At 41.3% G+C, this 22,972-nt stretch overlaps 2 protein-coding genes and 1 pseudogene across 3 annotated transcripts in view; 1 reads left to right on the forward strand and 2 right to left on the reverse strand.

Annotated features, from left to right (window-relative positions):
* The first annotated feature begins 438 nt into the window (after positions 1 to 438).
* LOC147611859 (germin-like protein 5-1) overlaps positions 439 to 22,972 on the forward strand; it is a 34,832-nt gene continuing 12,298 nt past the window's right edge. Inside the window, exon 1 of one of the 2 annotated variants that reach the window (XM_086783738.1) lies at positions 439 to 1,111. In XM_086783738.1, coding sequence (XP_086639864.1) covers positions 466 to 1,111 — 646 coding nt within the window. In that variant the 5' untranslated portion in view covers positions 439 to 465. Of the gene's footprint in view, positions 1,114 to 22,972 lie in introns of those variants that run through there. The other variant, XM_086783739.1, reaches the window with a different exon arrangement.
* Positions 11,671 to 12,474, reverse strand: LOC147611860 (germin-like protein 5-1). Its single transcript, XM_086784211.1, has one exon. It carries the CDS (start codon positions 12,420 to 12,422, stop codon positions 11,742 to 11,744), a length of 681 nt encoding a protein of 226 aa, XP_086640337.1. The 5' UTR covers positions 12,423 to 12,474; the 3' UTR covers positions 11,671 to 11,741.
* On the reverse strand, positions 14,606 to 15,267 carry LOC147611861 (putative germin-like protein 2-3; annotated as a pseudogene).

The raw sequence follows: 22,972 nt of genomic DNA on the forward strand, positions 1-22,972 counted from the left end.
CCGACTTACCGGCCGTTCTCATTTCAGAGTTTGGGCGACGTATAAATGAACGGCCCAAATTATTAGAAGTCACACACTGCCAGTGTCGGTGATGGTGGTAGATAATGTGGTGACGTGAAGTATGAACTCACAGATTAATGGAAGGGCTCGCTCTTCGTGCCAAATTGAAGCACGGTTGTGCAAACGTTTCAAAGCTTGGAAAGAAAAAGCATAAAATCAGGCGCTTGTGTTGACAGGAGGCCACTTCCATGGTGGGTGGTGAGTGGTACACGTTCTGCAGCTGGCTTGTTTCCATGGTGGGTGGTGCCGAATAAGACTTATCATCTGAAATCTTGATAGCGGCACCGTATCTGCTTCTGCATCACTACCGTTATAAGTAGCGGCTGGCAGTGATGAGCCGAGCTCAGCAAAGCAACAGCCACCTAGCTTTCTGCCCACCATGGCGTTTTCTAATTCCTCTTGTTAATGGTGCTTGCAGTAGTCCTATCACTTGGCCCTTCGCTTCTCGTGCAGGCCAACGACGCAGACGCTCTCCAGGACATCTGTGTCGCAGACGTCCAGTCCGCAATCAAGGTGAACGGCTTCGTATGCAAGGATGCCGCCATTGCCACTGCGGAGGACTTCGCATCTTCGTTCATCGCCAAGGCGGGCAACACATCCAACCCCTTGGGGTCGGCCGTCACTCTGGCCAACGTGGCCAACTTCCCGGGCGTCAACACCTTCGGCATCTCCATGGCCCGCATCGACTTCGCGGCGGGCGGCGGCCTCAACCCGCCGCACGTCCACCCTCGGGCGTCCGAGCTTCTGTACGTGGAGGAGGGATCCCTGTATGTGGGCTTTGTCACCACCGAAAACAAGCTCTTCTCCAAGACCATAAGGCAGGGGGAGCTCTTCATCTTCCCCAAAGGGCTTGTGCACTTCCAGCTCAACGTGGGCGGCAACGAGCCCGCCGTGGCGATTTCCGCCCTCACCAGCCAGAACCCCGGCACCTCGCAGGTCGCCAAGGCCACCTTCGCATCCAACCCGACCATCGATGATGCGGTCCTGGCCAAGGCCTTCCAGATCAGCGACGAGGAGGTGGAGCATTTGAAGGACGTCATTCGCAAGACCTAGATTAGTCAAAAACTAAACCTTGTTGGCTCACTAGATCCACCCTTTTTTTTTCTCAACCTTTTATGATCTTAGATTTTTGAGGCATCTATTTTAATCATGATTGACTTGATCCAATGATACAACACTTCTCATTTCTTTTTTCTCTCGACTAAAAAAATGATTATTTTTTTGCCCCCCCCCCCAAATTTGTAACTACCCTCCAAAAAGCCCTCCCATTACCTACCTATGACTAAAAACAAGTTTTCTAATATCTAAATCATAATTCAAGCTTCATAATCATTGCACTTTCTTACTTTTAAATACCTAGACCACCAGATCATCATCACATCCATTGCATGTCCTTTTAAAAATGACATTTTTCAGTCCTCTAAAAACACTACAAGGTTGAGGTTCCCATAGCAACATTGTTAGCATCACTATGGCCCCCTAATATGTGCTGCTAAGAATGTCGCATCAAACATGTCACATAACGACATTCTTAGCGACACATTTTGTGTCACTAAGCAACATTTTAAGGTTGACAAACTTATTAAGATTTGTATTGCATAGCGACACAAACTGTGTCGCTATGCATATAATTACACACTGTTATTATATCCCACATTGTGATTTGTATATGGTAGTTCTAGCTCTCTCTCTCTCTCTCTCTCTCTCTCTCTCGTTATTGCTTTCTCTATCTCACAACAACACAAAGCAACTATAGACGCGCTTGATAGACGCGTAAAATAGTGGGCACGTCTATAGGCGTTGCTTGAATAGAGAATTTACGGGCGCATCTAATAGCGCATGTATTTGCGCGTGTATTGATGCGTCTATTAGCGCGTCTACACTGAGAATCTAACACTGCGTCTAACAGCACGTCTATTTGCGCGTCTATTAGTGCGTCTACACTGAGAAGAATTAGACGCGTATTTAGACGCAAAACAGAGAATACAAAAAGTGAGATTTTGGTGTAGGCTGATAAATATACATCACTGCTTTCCAAACATTGCCCATGATTACCAAAGCACATAATTTTAACAAAAACATCAATGCTTTTTTGCAAACCCACATATACAAAAATTAAGTGAGGTGAGGAGAATGAGACAATATGTAAAATAGTTTTACCAATATCAATGATGGGCTACGGTTCAATCTCATCCTCAATGAGATCAACCCTTGCCAAATTACCAACTTCAAAATCCAAACAAGCGTTTAGATCTACAAATACATTCAACCCACTACTACTTGTGCTACTCATGTGCTCATTGAAATTAGCATCACCAATAGTAGGCTCGTCCTCTCGGGTAATGGCCTCAATATCTGTATCTCCTATCTCATGATCATCCTCCTCTCTCGTATCATGGTCATCATCACCTCCATGGCCATGATCATCCTCCATACGCTCCATATTCGTAAATGTACTATACATCACTTTGGAACGTGGCATAATAGGTATGACATGCCACCATCTATTATTATCCACCATTGGTTTTGATAGACAACCTAATTCAAACACAAATACAATCATGTTATTTTCCTTGCATCGAAGGTATTAAATATTTAAAAGTGAGTATTTTTATATGTGTGTACAATACCTGTTCACATTGTTGTGGTAGTACTAGTGTGTCCTTCTTACTTTGCCAAAACTTTGTGGAGTCAATAGTTACAAAGCCACTTGCATGGCGTTTGATTGTTACATTAGGCCTCTTTCCACCACGTCCTTAAACCACTTTACATCCAAAACATACACAAAGAAGCGTCGAAAGTCAAGCTTAATATTATCTTGGATTATGCCACAATAATCATCCATGGCTCCATTGGCTCCCTCAAAGCTAGCAATGATGCCGCAATCTTGTGTGTTTCTCTTATCATCAATCCGTTGTGTTCGAAAATGCTTGCCCTCACACCATATAGCATTGAACATAGTGCACTACACCAAGACAAAATCAATTAAATAAGCAATCTAAATTATTGAAAGCTCCTAACTTATGCATAACATTCTATATACCGACCTTGCTCATGCATCCCCTAGCATACTCCCATTCTTCCATTGTGATATGCATCCCCTCGTCTTTCTTTGCTTTCTCCATTTCATCAAGTAGCCAATTCACATGAATATCCTTTGGAAGTTCTCTTAGATACTGAGGGTATGGCACACGAGATCCGTGGTGTATACGAAAGAGGGCCCTTTCTTCTTGTCTTCTTGACTTTGCATCCTCGTATCTTGTCACCCATCTTTTCATCACATCACTATTAAGCACGCAATAGAGGTTGATATTATTAAGCAACTCCGTGTCTATTACTTTGTTGCGTCCTTTCCCTTGTAGAGGTCATCCTTAGGTCTTCATCATCTCTCCATAGTCGTGGGAGAGAGCTATCCACATTAACAAGGAACTCAGAAATATATACAAGTGACTCTTGTACCAACCAACCCTCGGCCATGCTACCTTCGGGTCTTGCATTTTGTCTCACGAAACCCTTCAAGGTCTTCATGACGTGCTCAAGAAAGAACAACCATCGTGCATGTATAGTACCGCATATAGCAATCTCATCCACCAAATGCACTATGAGATGTAGTTGGCTTGTGAGAATAGAACGTGGAAATGTCTCCTCCACTAAACAAACCACCTCCACTGACATAACTCGAGCATTCTCAAGCGTGGTGGGATCTATTTCCTTTGAGCTCAAACATACCTAGAAATGATAAAGTACACCATATTAGCAATATGAACACCTTGCATGGAGCATTGATACGCATCACATTTTGTATCATGTAAAGTATCTCACAAGCTCGCCCATCTTGTAAAGTACCTCACAAGCTCGCCCATATTAGTAATATGAACACCTTGCATGGAGCATTGATACGCATCACATTTTGTATCATGTAAAGTACCTCACAAGCTCGCCCATCTTGTTAATATAATCTTTCACGTCCTTCGATGCACTACGAGAAATGCTAGTAGGTAGTATGAACTGAACACACGAGGAATGGTTGATTAGTTGCTTCTAATTCACTCACAAATTTGAAAGGAAAAAGATATTATGCACATAAAATACTTACTTGGAGCATCTTGTGCTAATCATGAGATTTCAAGCCATATAATTGCTCTACACCTCTTTTCTTGCTCTTTGTAAAGGCCCCCTTCAAACACCTCATGCATCCAGTGGGAATACGAATTGTAGTAATAGCACGCTTCACCGCCACCATCTCTAGCTTTGATAACCTCCACGGTGCACGAGGTAAAAAAACACGCCCATTTGGTCTCTCTTGTGGCCAAGCTTCACGCATCCTCCCTGTGGTACGTAGATTCTCCCTTATGCCTACGGAATCTCGTGTCCCATTCAAATGTTCCCAAATGGTAGATGCCACATTCTTGAAGATATGCATGGGATCAAGCAGGTGATTGATCTTGAGGTGGGACCAATATGGTAAACGATAAAAGATGGAGTATCTAAACAAAAGCTGGTGTTAGCGGGGGCAATCTTTATTTCCAGCCAATATAGCACACAATAGTTACAAACCCTTACAAGTGGTGGAGGAGTCGTGGAAGCGTCCCAAATTCTCATCCAATCTCTCGCAGTGAGTGATTGTGGGAGGACTTCATTCCAAGGGGCAACATATCTAGGACGATTAGGTGGGATAAATCGATGGTGATTCTCATAGATGACCTTATTCAATGCGTCTGCCCATGAGGCAACAAGTGAAGGACCACGAAAACAGGACATGCATGGTAACCCGATGTAGTGAGACCTGAACAATAGACGCAATTAAGAGTTGAAGGTGGGTTTAGGGTGCCACATCCTTTGCCTACCCTGGAATTAGAAGGGATAACATAACATGTCCTTTCTTAATCGCCATAGAGAGTGGAAGATTATAATTCACCAATATCACTGGCCATACATTGTAAGAGGTGCTTTTGAGACCAAATGGGTTCACACTGTCCATACCCAATCCAAGTCTCAAGCTCCTAGGTTCTTCCTTGAAGCTTGGCCATGTGTCTTCAATATGCTTCCACGCAAGAGTGTTTGCGGCGGGAGTTCTCCACTTGCCATTGGTTGATTGATGGGAGGAATGCCATGACATGAGCTCTGCAATGGATTTGCACTTGAACATATGTTGGATGCGAGGGATTATGGAAAAATGTCGCAGAACCTTACGACGAGGTCCAAAGTTTTGAGATCTGCTCTTAATCTTGCCTCTCCACAAGTAGGACACTCTATTGCATCCTTACGTAGTCCACGAAACAAAACGCTATCGTTTGACACATGCATGGATGCGCTTGTAATCTAATCCTCCAAGAGAGGTCACATGTTGCCTTGCTATATCTCTTGAGGTTGGTAATTTATTCTCCCTTGGAAGCATTTTACACAATAGCCTGCACGTGAAGACCATAAATGAGGAAAAGCATTCGAGTAATTGACCCACTAGCATAATTCACCATGTTTGCAAAATAGACTTTAAAGCTTACTTGAGTAATGCATTCAAACTTGCATTGCTCCATCCATAGATGGTTTGCAAGTTTAGTAACTCAAGGGAGGCACGTAGAACAGAGAATGTGCACCCCTCAAACAATGGAGTCGATGCTGCGGTAAAAAGATCGTCCTGCTCCATGCTATCATCCCTCCCTTCGGATTGATGGACATATAAATCCCGCACCATATCATCAAACACCTCCTGCTCCACGGCTTCATGAGGTAATGGCGGAGGGCTACTTTCACCATCACTCCATGCATCCGTAACGGTCTCTCCTGAAGATCCCACCTCATATCGCCGACGCTTTGCCTCCTTCACGAGACGAGCATAGGGCAACATATGCGGGTGTGGCACTGCATCCTGTATCAAATTAAAACGGGATCATAACTCAAACATATGAGCACCCATAGGTATCTCAATCAACCTTAACTCTTTAACACTTACCATGTTTACGGTCGCATCCCAGTCTCCATACTTTGAGATGTGATTGAGTGTAATCCTGCGTGCACGATACATGTTTCCTCGACATCGATCACACATACATTTGATTTTTTGCTCCAACCACATTTCGCGATGGTGGATACGGAGGGATTCATCCTCATTGGAGCTACTTGTTGAAGATGAAGACATCCTACAAATAAACAACCCAAAAAATTTACTCTTGTATCAAATATTTAATCTTAAAACTCTCTGGCGCGTCTAATACCGCGTCTAAAACTGCGTTTGTTCTGTGTGGTATGCGTCTATAGGCGCATCTAAACCCTATTGTAAACGCACAATTAAACATGCATTTAGACGCGTATATAGACGTGCACTACACAGAATAGACACGATTTTAGACGTGCACTACACAGAATAGACACGATTTTAGACGCGATATTAGAAGCGCTTTTATAGACGCGATTTTCAAACCTACTTTTAGCGCGCTTGCTTTTCTTCACATACTTTTAACGTCGTGCGGCTTGCTTTGCTATTATAACAGACACAGTTCCGAGCATCCACACTTATCTCCAAGCACCCACACTTATCTCCAGGCTTACACAATCATCTCCAAGCACACAAGAGAAGAGGGTGAACAAGGAAGAGAAGAAAGAGAAGCAGCTTTGAAGAAGGACAAGAAGCTTCCATACCTCTATCCAAGGTAAGTCTCTTTACGGTTGATCTTCTTTGAAAGTTGCTCTCTTTGGATTCGTCCTTTGTCGTATCCAAGAAACGAATGTTTTTGGTACTAGTGTTGTGCTTTTGTGTCGGGTGCATGTCCTTTTCGAGTTTTTAGAATAGTCCGTCTGTTGGAGCGCGTCTATAGACGCATCTGAGAGCGCGTCTAAAAGTGCGTCTATAGACGCGTCTACTCTATGTTTGGAAACAAATAGCTGCGTCTATAGACGCGTCTACTCTGTGTTTGGAAACAAATAGCCGCGTCTATAGACGCGCTGTTATACGCGAAGATAGATGCACTTTGTTATTTTTCCCTGGCCTAGCCTTCCCTTCCCTTCCCTTTTTCTCTTATCTCTTCTCTTTTTTTGTCTTTTTTTCTCCTCTCTTTTCCTCTCCTTTCTCCTCTCTTTTATCCCCACTTTTTCTCTCTTTTTCTCCTCTCTTTTCCTCTCCTTTATCCTCTCTTTTATCCCCACTTTTTCTCTCTTTTTCTCCTCTCTTTTCCTCTCCTTTCTCCTATCTTTTCCTCTCCTTTCTCCTCTCAAGTTTTATCCCCACTTTTCCTCTCTTTTCTACTCTCTTTCCTTCTCTCTTTTTCTCTCTTTTTCTCTCCTTTCCACTTCCACTTCCAAGAAAAGGATTGCATATTGAATGATGGAAATAAGTGATTGCATGAATGAAGAAAGGGATTGCATGAATGATGGAAAGGGATTGCATGATTGAAGAAGGGGATTGCATGAATGATGGAAAGGGAAAGCATGATTGAAAAAATGGATTGCACTCTATATTTTCCTCTCTTTTTCCTTCTCTCTTTTATCCTCTCTTTCCTTCTCTTTTCGTCTCTCTTTTTCTCTCTTATCTCCTCTCTTTTTCTCTCTTATCTCCTCTCTTTTTCTCTCTTATTTTCTCCTCTCTTTTCTCTATTTTCCTTTCCTTCTCTCTTTTATCCTCTCTTTTTCTCTCTTTTATCCTCCCTTTCCTTCTCTTTTCGTGGTAATTTTTCTCTCTTATCTCCTCTCTTTATCTCTCTTTTTTTCTCCTCTCTTTTCCTCTCCTTTCTCCTCTCTTTTATCCCCACTTTTTCTCTCTTTTATCCCCTCTTTTTCTCCTCTCTTTTCCTCTCCTTTATTTTATCCCCTCTTTTTCTCCTCTCTTTTATCCCCAATTTTTCTCCTCTCTTTTATCCCCACTTTTTCTCTCTTTTATCCCCTCTTTTTCTCCTCTCTTTTCCTCTCCTTTGTCCTTTCTTTTATCCCCACTTTTCCTCTCTTTCCTTCTCTCTTTTTCTCTTTTTTTCTCTTCTTTTTCTCTTCTCAGTTCATCATCATCAGTAATCTTCTTTTTTTCTTTTTTCCAGTTCATCATGTGGCCAGGAAGCTCTTCAGGCTCACCTGATCTTCGAGAGACTATCTTTCGGGAGTTATATAACCTTTTGGGGCACCCTCCTAGTCCAGGGGAGCTATATAACCTTTTGGGGCACCCTCCTAGTCCAGGGGAGTTATACAGCTACATGACGGATACTCTAAACACCCCCCAGGAGTCGGCACTATAGACTCCAAACCACCCCAACCCCACACCAGCTGAGATTACCCCAGCGGAGTCAACATAGCCCAGCCGGCTACATAGCTGAGCCCCTTCCCCCATGCCATCCTATGCCTCTTCCCCCATGCCGTCATCAAGAGGCCCTTCTGCCTCGCAGAGCTGTCGGCGTACATTTGAAACTTGGTTCTCTAGCTACGAGTGGTCCACGTGTTCCCGTGCAGTCGAGTCGCTTCTCCAGCTACTACGAGTGGCTAGCGTACTAGCTCGACACGACACAATAGCAGGCGTAGTAGCAGGAAGAGCGGTGGAGGATGCATGGCACAGTGCTTTGGGAGGGGTGGGGGTGGGGACGAGGATGATTCAGATGATTTAGACGTGCCTCCGGGTGATGGTACGATCTACTATGACATCACTTAGACAGGAGGCATCTTGATGGATGCACGGGGGAAGGACATCATGGCCTTCATGCGCTCTATTGCTAACAATTACAGAGATTGCTTTATTCACTACAAAGATCATCCAAAGAGGTTGGCTGATGAGACCCTCGCTGCTGCTGTTCGCTCTAGGTATCCTAACCCCCCCAATGTTCAATTCACAAATAAATGGGCCAAGTCAAAGATTGTTACGACACTTAGCAATAAAAGATCTTCGCTTAAGAGGCATGCACTAGCGGAGCTTGCCAAGCTCGAGGGAGGTCAACCACCAAGGGGCCCGCCCCACACCGCTCACAAGCATGAGTGGAAGAAAGCAATGAAGTCAGCGAAGGAGGAACCCTGTCTGCAGCACGTGGAGGCACGAAGGATCCAAATGGAGCAATATGGAAGCCTGCATTTTGGAGCAGGGGGTGTTGAATCATGGGAGGCCCAATTCGTAAGTATCGATCTCAAATTATATTGTTTATGTAGTTTATTAGGAGGTTGTTTCTTTGTACTAACCCCTCCGCAAATTGTGTCATCTTGTAGCTTGATATCGTGGGTAGGTACCCTACTCCTGTCGAGACAGCCTACCACCGCCACCATCGCAGAGGAGATACATGGAGGCACTTCTATAATGATGGGTTGATTACTGAGGAGCAGTATATCCGGGCTACTGGAGAGCCCCCCGAGGTATTTGAAAGTAATTAAATAATGTCAATATTATAAATAAAGATTTGATTGACCATAGCGCATCAAATGCAACTCCACAACAGAAGGGAGCAGTACATTGGGGGTCAACCACGAAGGATACATGGAAATATAGATTCGTAAGTACACTCCACTACAAAATGCCTATCTTCTATCTTAATTTTGCAAGCAACTAAACTTCTCTTTTATCTCTTATATGTAGGAGAAAACTGTGGGTCATCGGCCACGTAAAGTAGAGGAGGTCAATTACCATAGGAACCCTTGTGATATAGATGCTTGGAATCATTTTTTAGATAATAACATCATCAAGCAGGATCACTTAAGCAACATGAGCCTTTGTCGGTGAAGAGATGAGTAACTAAATCATATTAGTGGAATTATATTTACATTGATACATGGTGTGTATTCATTTTTTATATTATGGAGACCATGAAGATGATGGGATTCCAGAATAGCAATGCGGGGACAATGAGGAGGATGACCTAGCCTAGGACCATCCCCTTTCCTTTTTGTACTAAATAGTTTCAAAAACACACACAATTGTTTTTCAAGTATCTTGCAAGTATGTCTCTTGTTTATTTGCAAGTATGTCTCTACTTTAGTTATATTGCATGCTTTTTGGAGCTAGTCGTGATAGAAATGCCAGTGTTTGGCACTTTGTCATGGCAATTTTTGAATGCTAAGACACGTACAAATAAAAAACTAGAGAAATCTCCTTGTAGGCTATGCGGTGCAGCATCAAGGAGATTTCTTTGTTTTTTATTACATCCACAGGTGCAGCCACACTCACATTACAAGCATCTCCTCACAACTCTCTCTCTCTCTCTCTCTCTCTCTCTCTCTCTCTCTCATACACACAAGAGAAAGAGCAAGGATAAGAACTTAGGAAAAAGAGGGATTGTGTCATTGTATTATATGAGAATGTAGCTTATATATACAACTGGTCGTTATTCACACTTGGGTGCCCAAGGCTTAAAACCCTAACTAATAAGCTTAATCATTTGCTATATTTTCTCATAATATTTACAACGTTTATAGTGCCTTTTCATGAAACTTATTGTGCTACTCTTGTTTGTAATAGAGAGTGCCTTTATTAATCCCAAAATGGGTTTAGCATCTCCCCTACTGGATGGAAGGTGGAAGTTCCATCGTTAGAACTTTTTCATGGCCTAAAAGCCTTTCACCAAGCTTGAATCTATAATGATTTCTTCTTGATTGAAGCTTGCCTAGTGTTTTTCGAAAATATAGATGGGTTGTCTAGAAGGACGTGTTTATGGTCTTCAAAAGTAACATTTATATAGCCATGTAAGCACTAGAGACAATCATAGTAATATAAATTTGATACTCTAATGGACCCCTAGGGATGTGCGTATGGTCTTCAAATGTAACATGCATATAATCAAGTAAACACCAAAGACAAGAATAGTGATATAAAATTTGCCACTCTATTGCACCCCTATTTATATCAAAACACAAGATCTCCTTATCAAAACGCTATATGGCCTCCTTCTTGTGGTCAAGCAATATCAGGATCAACTTCATGAATCTATATGATGCAATGACCACTGAATTGGGTATTCTATGCCAGGCTCATATCCATAGTAGAAGACCTTATCTTTGACTCTCTATGTTATTGAAGCATAATCGATCAAACAATGGAAAATTATAACATACATGAGAGTCTTTTCTCTACTCAACAGTGGATTTTGCTAATGTAGGGTGTTTGAGATTATGGGGGTGCAAGAGATGAAGGTAACGAAGCCCATGGTTCTCTTATATAGGCTGGGAGAGCTAAATCCATGTAAGATTTTCCTCACCAAGTGTATGGAGAGAGGGAGAGAGCGACCCATGATTCCCCTCACCAATTGAATGACAACTCATAAATTTCTTTGGATTTCTCCAAAAAAAAGATGTACCACTTAGTTTCTTGAAAGTCGAAACTTTTATTTATCGAAGGCGAACGATCATACCACTTAGTTTCTTGAAATTTGAAACTTTTATTTGCGATCATCGCTAAAATTGATGCATTAAGTTATCTAAGAGTATAAATGGTTGAGAAAAAAAGTGCCACATATACGGACATGCCCAAAAATGTGGACTCATATTTTGGGGGACGAAGGAACCTACAAGTTTCACTTTTACTCGTTAATTTTATTTATAAGCTTCAAAATTCTGCAAAAATTTAAAGCATTTTTAGGTGGTCACATAAGATGAAGAGTTGACCAAGTACTAGGTTTATTAGTTAAAAATTAAGGTTTATTAGTAAAAAAATAAATGATCAAGATAGCCCTATAGGATAATGTTATACCATGTAGTCATGGCTAGAAGCCCAGCCTTCAACCTATATTCTAGCTCTTGCGAATGACGTTCTTCAAATGCTCCACCTCCTCGTCGCTGATTTGGAAGGCCTTGGCCAGGACAGCATCATCGATGGCCGGGTTGGATGCGAAGGTGGCCTTGGCGACCTGCGAGGTGCCGGGGTTCTGGCTGGTGAGGGCGGAAATAGCCACGGCGGGCTCGTTGCCGCCCACGTTGAGCTGGAAGTGCACAAGCCCTTTGGGGAAGATGAAGAGCTCCCCCTGCCTTATGGTCTTGGAGAAGAGCTTGTTTTCGGTGGTGACAAAGCCCACATATAGGGATCCCTCCTCCACGTACAGAAGCTCGGACGCCCGAGGGTGGACGTGCGGCGGGTTGAGGCCGCCGCCCGCCGCGAAGTCGATGCGGGCCATGGAGATGCCGAAGGTGTTGACGCCCGGGAAGTTGGCCACGTTGGCCAGAGTGACGGCCGATCCCAAGCGGTTGGATGTCTTGCCGGCCTTGGCGATGAACGAAGACGCGAAGTCCTCCGCAGTCGCAATGGCGGCATCTTTGCATACGAATCCGTTCACCTTGATTGCGGACTTGACGTCTGCGACACAGATGTCCTGGAGAGCGTCTGCATCGTTGGCCACGAGAAGCGAAGGGCCAAGTGATAAGACTACTGCAAGCACCAACAAGGGGAGGGGAGGATCACTGTAACAAAACCCCATGGTGGGCAGAAAGCTAGGTGGCTGTTGCTTTGCTAGCTCCGCTCACTGCCCGCTACTTTATGTAGGAGTGCTGCACAAGCAGGTACCGTGACCCTCTCAAGCTTGTAGACGATAGGTCTTATTCACGACCTTTGCTTAGCTCGATCGGTGTACACGCAGATGCAGTGCCCCTCTCAGGCTTTCAGATGGCAGGTCTTACTCACCACCGTGCAACCTGGCGGTGGGCTTATCTCCATGACGCACTCTGGATCACTCAGCCTGCGATCAGCTCACTTTTATTCTTTCGCTGCTAGCAATGCGGATGCGGGTTCTTTGTGAAGACATTGGAAAGGCATACAACTATTTGTTTTCAATGCGTATCTCACCCTTTATAAACTAATAGTTTAATGTACATGTATCTCTTTGAGTAGGGGCCTACCATGAGTGAAAAAAGAAATTCAATTAACTAGTTGATGGCTTTTTTTTCTTTTTTGGGGTTACCTTTGAGTGGAAACATTAGAAAGCAAAGAAACTGAAATTAAGGTTTTTTTAAAGCCTTAATCAAATAAACTGAAACGACGTCTACGTTCACTTGGCCTTTGCAGAGGAGAGTCTTGTGTTTTGCCTTTTGCAGAGGGGAGAGGTGAAAGAGAGAGGAGGGGGCTGAGCACGAAGGAGCATGTAGTACCTTATGGTGCATTTATTAAATAACCAGCCTCGTGAAATAACCCTCTCTCGTTTCTATCTTGATGTCCCTCTCTGATGAGCAGAATCTCAAAATGCCTGCGTTCAAGAGGAAGGAAGATCCCCCTTTCTCTCTCTCTCTCTCTCTCTCTCTCTCTCTCTCTCTCTCCCCCCCCAAAATGAACATCTCGCTTTCTGATTTGCAAGCGAGTCTGTCTATCAGGAAGACCTCTGTCGGACAATCTAACATGTGTGAGTATGCTATCATGAAGGCGAAATTGCTCTTTTGTCCTTGGTTAGATCAGGGATACACCTGAATTATCTTTGGACAACGTGGCTGACTGGTTTGCAAATTGACATCGCCTATCATCAGATCTGATATAATTCAGTGTTAAAAGATCTCCACACCAGAATCTGAAAAGGTGCCATTCACGCATCGAGCTTTAAAGAGTTGTGAAGAGTGTGGAGTCTTCTATATGTAGACACTCTTCACAAAGTTGTGTGTGAAAAGGTGTGGAGCCTTCTATGACCAGGACATAAGAGTAGGTGTGAAAAGGTGCCATTCATGTATCGAGCTTTAAAGAGTTGTGAGGAGTGTGTAGGCTCACACTCTTCACAACTCTTTAAAGCTCGATACGTGAATGGCACCTTTTCACACCTACTCTTATGTCTTGGTCATATTCAAAAAGATACATGTACATTAACTATTAGTTTATAAATAACTTTTTAGATCCAACCAAAGTGATCCTACTTTTCAAATGAAATTTTTGCTATTGAAAAATTCATTCAACAGTTTATACTTTATTTATATATTAACATAAACATTGTAGAATTTTAACGAGTATAGCTATTTTGTTTTCATAGTGAGAATCTTAAAGTAAGTTAGAAATTCGAAATGATAAGAAACTTTATTTAGTACTAATAACTCAATAGAGAGTGACTAGAGAGAAGCCACAAAGCATTGCATAATCATTACCTATCTACATCGTGTTGGTTTTGTTTTTACAAGTTATTATGTGTAGGTAGTGGGTTTGAGTGAGATGGATTGTAAGTTATTATGTGTAGGTATAGTGGAGTGAATATGTTGTCATTGTAAGGCAGTAATACTAGTAAGCAAACCACGAGAAGTTATTGTGTGGCCTCTGTTAAGTCTCCATTCTATTGATTATGGTTTGACAATGAGTAATAGATAAAATTTTTGAGCATTGCTTGAGTGATGTGGATTGTGGCCTTAGGGGGTTCACTATAAGTAAACCCTATGTATCATGTGCGTTCAAGGCCTATTTTTTAAAAATCCCTTATTTGTGATTTTTTAATGAGTAAAACATACCCTTTTTCTATTCAACCTGTGAATACCCCTTTAAATGGTACTACCTTGTCCTTGGTTAGATCAGGGATACACCTGAATTATCTTTGGACAACGTGGCTAACTGGTTTGCAAATTGACATCGCTTATAATGCTTATTGGCTGAGAGAGAGAGAGAGAGAGAATGCTTATTGGCTGAGAGACGAGTAGACTGAGAGAGAGAGAGAGAGAGAATGCCTATTGGCTGAAGCCCAGCCTCCAACCTCTATTCTAGGTCTTGCGAATGATGTCCTTCAGATGCTCCACCTCCTCGTCGCTGATCTGGAAGGCCTTGGCCAGGACCGCATCATCGATGGCCGGGTTGGATGCGAAGGCGGCCTTGGCGACCTACGAGGTGCCGGGGTTCTGGCTGGTGAGGGCAGAAATAGCCACGGCGGGCTCGTTGCCACCCACGTTGAGCTGGAAGTGCACAAGCCCTCTGGGGAAGATGAAGAGCTCCCCCTGCCTTATGGTCTTGGAGAAGAGCTTGTTTTCGGTGGTGACAAAGCCCACATACAGGGATCCCTCCTCCACGTACAGAAGCTCGGACGCCCGAGGGTGGACGTGCGGCGGGTTGAGGCCGCCGCCCGCCGCGAAGTCGATGCGGGCCATGGAGATGCCGAAGGTGTTGACGCCCGGGAAGTTGGCCACGTTGGCCAGAGTGACGGCCGATCCCAAGCGGTTGGATGTCTTGCCGGCCTTGGCGATGAACGAAGACGCGAAGTCCTCCGCACTCGCAATGGCGGCATCTTTGCATACGAATTCGTTCACCTTGATTGCAGACTTGAAGTCAAAGATCTTAGTAGATGCTGATTGGGAATATGATTGTATAAGCATGACTTAATAAGAAAGCTTTAGAGTTTTTTAATGAAGTCTATTTAGAATTATAATATTTTCCTTGGACTCTTGGGATTTTGTAAATTTACGTATGTAATTCATCAATGAAAAGTTTTGTCTTGTAATTGCTGTGCCTTTGTAATTTTTTATGTTGTTCTTTTAGAATTACAATATTTAGAGCTCTTTTTATGAACCCCTTGAAGAGTTCTAATATTTTTCTTTTAGAGATGTACTCGAGTCACGAGATGATAATTATGGCACAATATCTCAAAACCATTACAAACTCATGTTTCTACCTTGAAAAATTTAAGTACAAATGTGTTTTAAGTAAAAGAACATCATAAAAAGAGAATAGAATTTTTCAATCTTTACAAAAAAGATTATAAAATTAGAAGAAAATTTATAAATATTTACAATGATAAATAGGGAGAAGAATGAAGCTTTCTATTTTGTCTCCATCTGGAGCCTCTGGTTTTGTCTCCATGTCTCCCTTTGTCTTCTCTGGTTTTGTGGCCTCCTTTGTCTCCATGTCTATATCCTTGGACTGTTTTTGGTTATTCTTACTAGCAAACTTGAGTTCCTTCTTAGCTTTCTTGCCAACACCCTTCTTGGCACCCACTTAAGGACAATTTTTCTTTGAGGCACTTCTTGATTTAATACCCTTTTCTTTATGTGTGCCTTGTTGAGGAGAACCCTTGGTTTCTTTATGTAGAGTTCCTTGCTTAAACATAAAATGCTTTAGCGGTGAATGTACATGCATTTTCTTCTTCTTCTTAGATGAAGAGGCTTGCCTTGGGGGTAGTGGAGAATCTGGATCATTCGAAGTAATTGAATTACTCAAAATAATATTGATAGCTCTTTCACGAACACTCCATCCACATCCAAAACTCGTAAGATCCAAGAGTCTGTCAAATTAAGAAAATTTCTCAGATTTAAAAACCAAGAACTATAGAAAATAAGTTAAAAAATTAAGTAAAGATTTATTGCAAAAATAGTGGGTTTTTAACTTAACCTACGCTACTATCAATCTCGGTATATTTAGACAAAATATATTTCCACACATTGGAAATAACATATCATTCACATGAGGTAGAATCTTTTTGTAAAGCCACTGGCTAATTCAGAAACTTATACTCTACCTCCTTTTTCAAATTTGGAAATTTATCTTTAATAGCCGCAATAGCTCTCGTACATGCCCTATTAAAAATTAAATTTGAATATAAGAAAAAATAAAGTATAAAGCTTAGAAGGAAGATCAATATTCAAGTTATTAAGGAGAACTATTTACAATTTAATTTGCCCATGTATTCCAATTAGGCTAATCATGAAAATAACACTCCTTCTAGAAGATTAATAACACAGCACTCTAGTGTCCATTGGAAAAAAGTAAAAGAAATACTTAAGAAAGCAAATATCGTATGTCAAATATTTAAACACATAGGAATCATCAGTTAGAGACGAACCTCTCTACATATGGCAAAACAACAAAACAAATGTTCTTATTTTCATTGGCTTGAAATAGGATGTCAGCTCGGAAGTCTTCTTCTTCATATCAATCAATGCAGGGGACACTAAGAGATCACAAATGAATATTTCTCATAAGTGCCCTGAAAGAGTTTATAAAGGAAAAATAAACAAAATAGAAAATATTCTTACATAATTAACATATGAGAAAATAAACATATGTGAAAATAAACATATGTGAAAAATGTAGTCATACCTTAAACACATGAGAAAAATGTAGTCATACCTTAAACATATGTGAAAAATGTAGTCATACCTTAAACACATGAGAAAAACATTATCATTGATCTCCCGATCCTTCTCTACAAGCATGTAAATTTCCCCAGGTGCAATATAGAGATAGTCTTTCTCCACTGTGCCAACATTGTAGATAAGCTTCCCTAGTACTTGGGCAAGCCTCTGAGAATTGGCTTTCTCCAACTGCACAAGGGTCTCTAAGCTATCATGCACATGTGAGACCTTTTCCTTCAACTCCTCCTCCTCCTCCTTTCCTTCACCTCCTCTTTGCCTTTGATTTCCTTTTCAATGCTGGGGGAATTGTGAGGATCTCAAAGGCTTCTTATCCCTCATTGGCAAGGTGTGAAGAAATTTGTCAAACCTGTACCTCACCCTGCTAACAAGTGTCATGTCCCTGTCCGACTCTTCTTGCATGGGTTACACATAGAAGCTATCATTCATGAAGTCTATAATATAGTCTTTAAAAGCTTCTTGAAGACATGCCACTGCACTGCTCTGCCATCTATAATGTCCTTGCCTTTGATACTGTCACTTACTATTCTTACAATTCTCAGGAATGGTGCTCTAGGGATGAGAAGATGTGTAGACTTTTTTGCTTGCCTTGTCTCAGCAAACAATTTCTTTTCTCTGAAGGAAAGTTCTTGCCTTAGATAAATTGGTTCTACCCTTTATTGGTTTCTTCTCTAATGGTTGTTTAGAAGTTGTTGCCTTTGGCTTTGGCTCTGGCTTTGGCTTGCTGTTTAGGAAGGGAGGAATCTGGTGGGTAAACCATCCTCACTCACAGTTTGCTTTGTACGAGCCATACTTCCAAGAAGCGATGAAGCATAATCGGATTAGGGAAAAGATTGTACTTGGATCATAGAGATCAACGCTTTTTTCCTCATTGAGAGGCACAGCCGTTGATTCTTTTCCATAGAATAATTTTAACCAGGATTTACCTCATCTATCGTACTATACAGAAATTGAGTCTCGATTTACGGATCCATCAGTCCAGCCTAACCCCATCTAGTCCCACGGGTTAGCCAACCGCCCAACCACTCTAGTGATGGGATCCAATTAGGAATTTGGTTAGGTTTTGTCTTGAGTACCAATGAAAAGAGTTCCCAAGCCCCCTAGCCGGATATTCATGCAAACATAAAACTATTCACACCACTTACACACCCAATATGAACTTGTCTTTTTCACAGATTCAACAATCTTTAAAACAATCATTTAATGAAACCATAGTGTTACTAATCATAATCCTCTAATTATCGAGTTGAATCCTAATTTCCGATTCCTTCCTTCATCGGTGTACCTATGGCATCATTAGCAACCAGAACGCTCACCACATGTTCACTCAGGGGCCTTTTCAATAGTTCCTAGCTCATAGTACCCGACAATATAATCACATAAAAATATCCAGATGAAATCTTCGTTGAAGATCAGCAAGATCAACCAACAGATCCATATAAAAGAGCCATGGACTCATCCGTTGAGAACTAGCAAGGTCAATCACCAGATCCATACCCGAATTCAAAAAACAAGTCTTACTCCTTGTTCCAATATCTTCCCCGACGTACTTGTGGGTATCTTCGGCGACCCAGAGCCCGAGCACCGTATGGTCAGCACCCTCTAGGATCCTTCGCTAGTCACCTAGCGCTTCACTCATAGGCCCCTTCCTTAGTCCCTCATCCACTGTACCGGAAGCTACCTCGGTCGACCTTGCTACACGCAAGACGTCCTCCGATGACTCTCCATCTCAACAGTTGCAACTTTAACAGATAGGTCTCCACGACCTCATTCACAAGACGGTCAAAATGCTTCCCCATCATTCTTGACATAAAACAGTCATTTAAAAATAAATTTCACAAACAAATACAGTTCCAATGATATTTCCATCTTTTCTCATTACTCCGCATCCTTTCACATTAGACCCCATCTTTTTTTCATCTTACCACAATTTTATTTTCATCATCGATCCCTATCACATCACATCGTTCCTACATCAAATCACATCCAATCGCATCATCCACACATCAATCCACATCATCCATACATCCATCCACATCAATCCACACGTCAATCCACATCATTCAAACATCCATGCACATCAATCAAACATCCATGCACATCAATCCACATTATCCACACATCAATCCACCTCATCCATACATCCATCCACATCAATCCACATCATTCACTCATCATACACACACCAATCCATATCATCCAAACATCCATGCACATCAATCCACATTATCCACACATCAATCCACCTCATGTCATAAGCATTCCCATTCTCATCTAATCACATCTTTCTCTATCTCATCACTTATTTCCTCATTTATCCTCATCACATCTCACCCACACATCAATCCACCTCATTTCATAAGCATTCCCATTCTCATCTAATCACATCTTTTTCTATCTCATCACTTTTTTCCTCATTTATCCTCATCCAAACATCCATGCACATCAATCCACATTATCCACACATCAATCCACCCCATTTCATAAGCATTCCCCTTCTCATCTAATCACATCTTTTTCTATCTCATCACTTATTTCCTCATTTATCCTCATCACATCTCACCCACTTGCTACTCATATATCTCATCACTTCACATACATTAACATCTATCCAGTTTACGTCGCATCTTATCACATTCATTTCACATCACATCTCATTCATTCACATCCTGATTCACATGCTAACACATTCATTCATGTCCCTTATCATTCATTCACATCCGGATTCACAACACATCACATCCATTCACATCCCTTATCATTCATTCACATCCTATATCATTGATTCACATCTCGATTCACATCACATCACATCCATTCACATCCCTTATCATTCGTTCACATCCCGATTCACATCACATCACATCCATTTACATCCCTTATCATTCATTCACATCCCGATTCACATCACATCACATATATTCACATCCCTTATCATTCATTCACATCCTATATCATTCATTCACATCTCGATTCACATCAATAGTTAGATTACTTAACTAGGTTGAATTTAAGAATGAGAGAGGGGGAAAGCCTTTCCAGCAAGGCATAGCTTCAGATTATCATTTTAAAGATAACAAAAACTAGAAAACCATTAAAAGAATAAAGAAAAAGTAAGATTTCTAACTTACATAAATTTCTGAGAGCTTTCCTTTGGCTTGATGGTTTGAGGGATCTACTCTTGTTTGCAACAAGAGTGGCCTCCAATTCTTTAGAAGAGGGAAAGGTCAAAAACTAATGAATTATTAAGAAATTCATAGTTCTTGGCTTTGGGGTGGAGCAGAGTAACAGTACATAAAACACTATTAAGCTTTAACAAAGGGACAGGCTTCTATTTATAGGAAAAAGTGAGCCTCTAACCAAGCAAACTGATTCTAGAATTTTCAAGATCAGTTTGATCAATTTTTGACCATTTTTTAGGTCAGTTTAGCTCACTTTTTGGATCTAGTTGAAGCAGGAGAGAGAAAAGATGAAAATATCTCACTATTTGTGAGTTTAAAACTCAACCACACATGTGAAATAGGCACCTCCTTCATGAGGGGAATTCTCCCACACTGAGGTGTCAAAAATGCATCATTTCACTAAATATCTCTTCTTTTTTAACTAATATCCTTGTCCTTAGTCAACTCTTCGTCTTATGTGAGTATTTACTCATTTTTAGGGAGATTTTCTTTATTTCTTCATTTATCTCCTCCATACATTTGGATGAATCTGATTGGCCCCTCAGAACCTTAATTTAAAAATTTTCAAAAATTTAGACCCAGGATAAGGCCTTTTGAATAGATTATAATTGATTTCTAATACACCTTCTGAATATCTTTTTGAACTTCTGTTTTGGGGGAATTTATTTTAATAAGAAGATATATTTTTCCATCCAAAAATATCCGAAATCTGAATAACCTCTCTCTCTAGAATATTTTCTCTCTCTAAGCCAAAAGAGGTAGAAACAAGATCTTTTATATTTCTGAAGAGGAATTTGATTACAGGGGAAGATACTAGACATCCTGAGAGGCTGGGGAGGAATCTTACATTCTACCCCACCTAAAAAACGCGAGATGTCCTCATCTCGCAAAACTAGAGGAGAATTCTTTTCCTTAAGATCCAACTGATTCTGGGTTCCTTATAGTCTGGAGAACCCAATAGAATCTTGGGATAAAGATCCCTTATATAAAACTCATCATCAGATAATAACTCACTCAGATCGTAACATTCAATCCTTATCACTATAATGGTCCATTAGACCGAGATTTCTATCTGAACAGTCCGCCATGCAAATTTTCAATTTTACTGAGTTTTAATTTGACACCCCTTAACTTGATCCACCCCACAGGGTCATGTTAACAGCAGTAATCTGCCAGCAAAATCCACTAATCTCAAAGTGATTTGCTGAAGTCATTAACATCATTCCAGCTACGAACATTATCACAGGGACTCATCCCATTCATCCTATTGTGGTTTTGCTTAGCTATTACAATTCAGTCAAAATTCAGAAATCTTCATTTTTCAATTAGAATCCAAATCAACTCATCAGTTCTCAATCAGAATTTAAAATCATATCAACCACATTCGAATTCATCATCTAGATAGTATTAATGCTTACAATTTCAAGTCTTGGATTTACTCGTATATACTACCAGTAAAGAGCTGCAGTTATACCCTCGATATATAATACGGGTAGTCACGGTCCTTGGAACTATAAGGTAAATACCATCATGTCTAGGCCTTAAGCAAGTCAGGGATTCCATACAATTACGGTACTTCCATCTGAAGACCCAATTACCAATTTACAAATTTCAGTTTGAATATTAATTTGTATCAATTTTATCACACAATTACAACCTTTTACTACTTCTTCATAAATTTTTGACATTTTTGGCTTCTCAGTTGATCCTCATTAGCCAATTTGCTTTGATACCAGCTGTAAAATCCTTGACCCCACTACGCAACAAATTTGGGGGTGCTAGCAGCGGAAGTAGCACTTCTTGCATGGGGCAGGGTCCCACACTTGGGGCCTCGCCCACGGATATCAAGACAAGAGACTAATCGGAAATACTTCCCTTGCCTGGAAAGTACGGGCGATTCCTCCAGGATAACTTTTCTCTAACGTAGTCAAAAGCCTAAACTAACTGAACTAATCTGACCAAACTCGTAAGTTCCATAATCAGATCAGGGAAAAGATTGTACTTGGATCATAGAGATCAATGCTTTTTTCCTCATTGAGAGACACAGCCGTTGATCCTTTTCCATAGAATAATTTTTAACCAGGATTTACCTCATCTATTGTACTATACAGAAATTGAGTCTCGATTTACGGATCCATCAGTCCAGCCTAACCCCATCCCAGTCCCATGGGTTAGCCAACCGCCCAACCACTGTAGTGATGGGATCCAATTAGGAATTTGGTTAAGAGTTCCCAGGCCCCCTAGCCGGATATTCATACAAATATAAAACTATTCACACCACTTACACACCCAATATGAACTTGTCTTTTTCACAGATTCAACAATCTTTAAAATAATCATTTAATGAAACCATAGTGTTACTGATCATAATCCTCTGATTATCCAGTTCAATCCTAATTTCCAATTCCTTCCTTCATCGATGTACCTATGGCATCATTGGCAACCAGGATGCTCACCACCTATTCACTTTAGGGGCCTTTTCAATAGTTCCTAGCTCATAGTACCCGACAATATAATCACATAAAAATATCCAGATAAAATCTCCGTTGAAGATCAGCAAGATCAACCAACAGATCCATATAAAAGAGCCATGGACTCATCTATTGAAGACCAGCAAGGTCAATCAACCAGATCCATACCCGAATTTAGAAAACAACTCTTACTCCTTGTTCCAATATCTTCCGCGACGTACTCGTGGGTATCTTCGGTGACCCAGAGCCCAAGCACCGTATGGTCAGTACCCTCTAGGA

This window comes from Cibotium barometz, chromosome 46, assembly GCF_041138505.1.
Source record: "Cibotium barometz isolate CiBa-2024 chromosome 46, ASM4113850v1, whole genome shotgun sequence".
NCBI lineage: Eukaryota > Viridiplantae > Streptophyta > Polypodiopsida > Cyatheales > Cibotiaceae > Cibotium > Cibotium barometz.

What these genes read in the sequence shown, in the direction of transcription:
- LOC147611860 (XM_086784211.1), bottom strand. Translation starts at nt 12,422, where the DNA reads ATGGGGTTTTGTTACAGTGATCCTCCCCTCCCCTTGTTGGTGCTTGCA.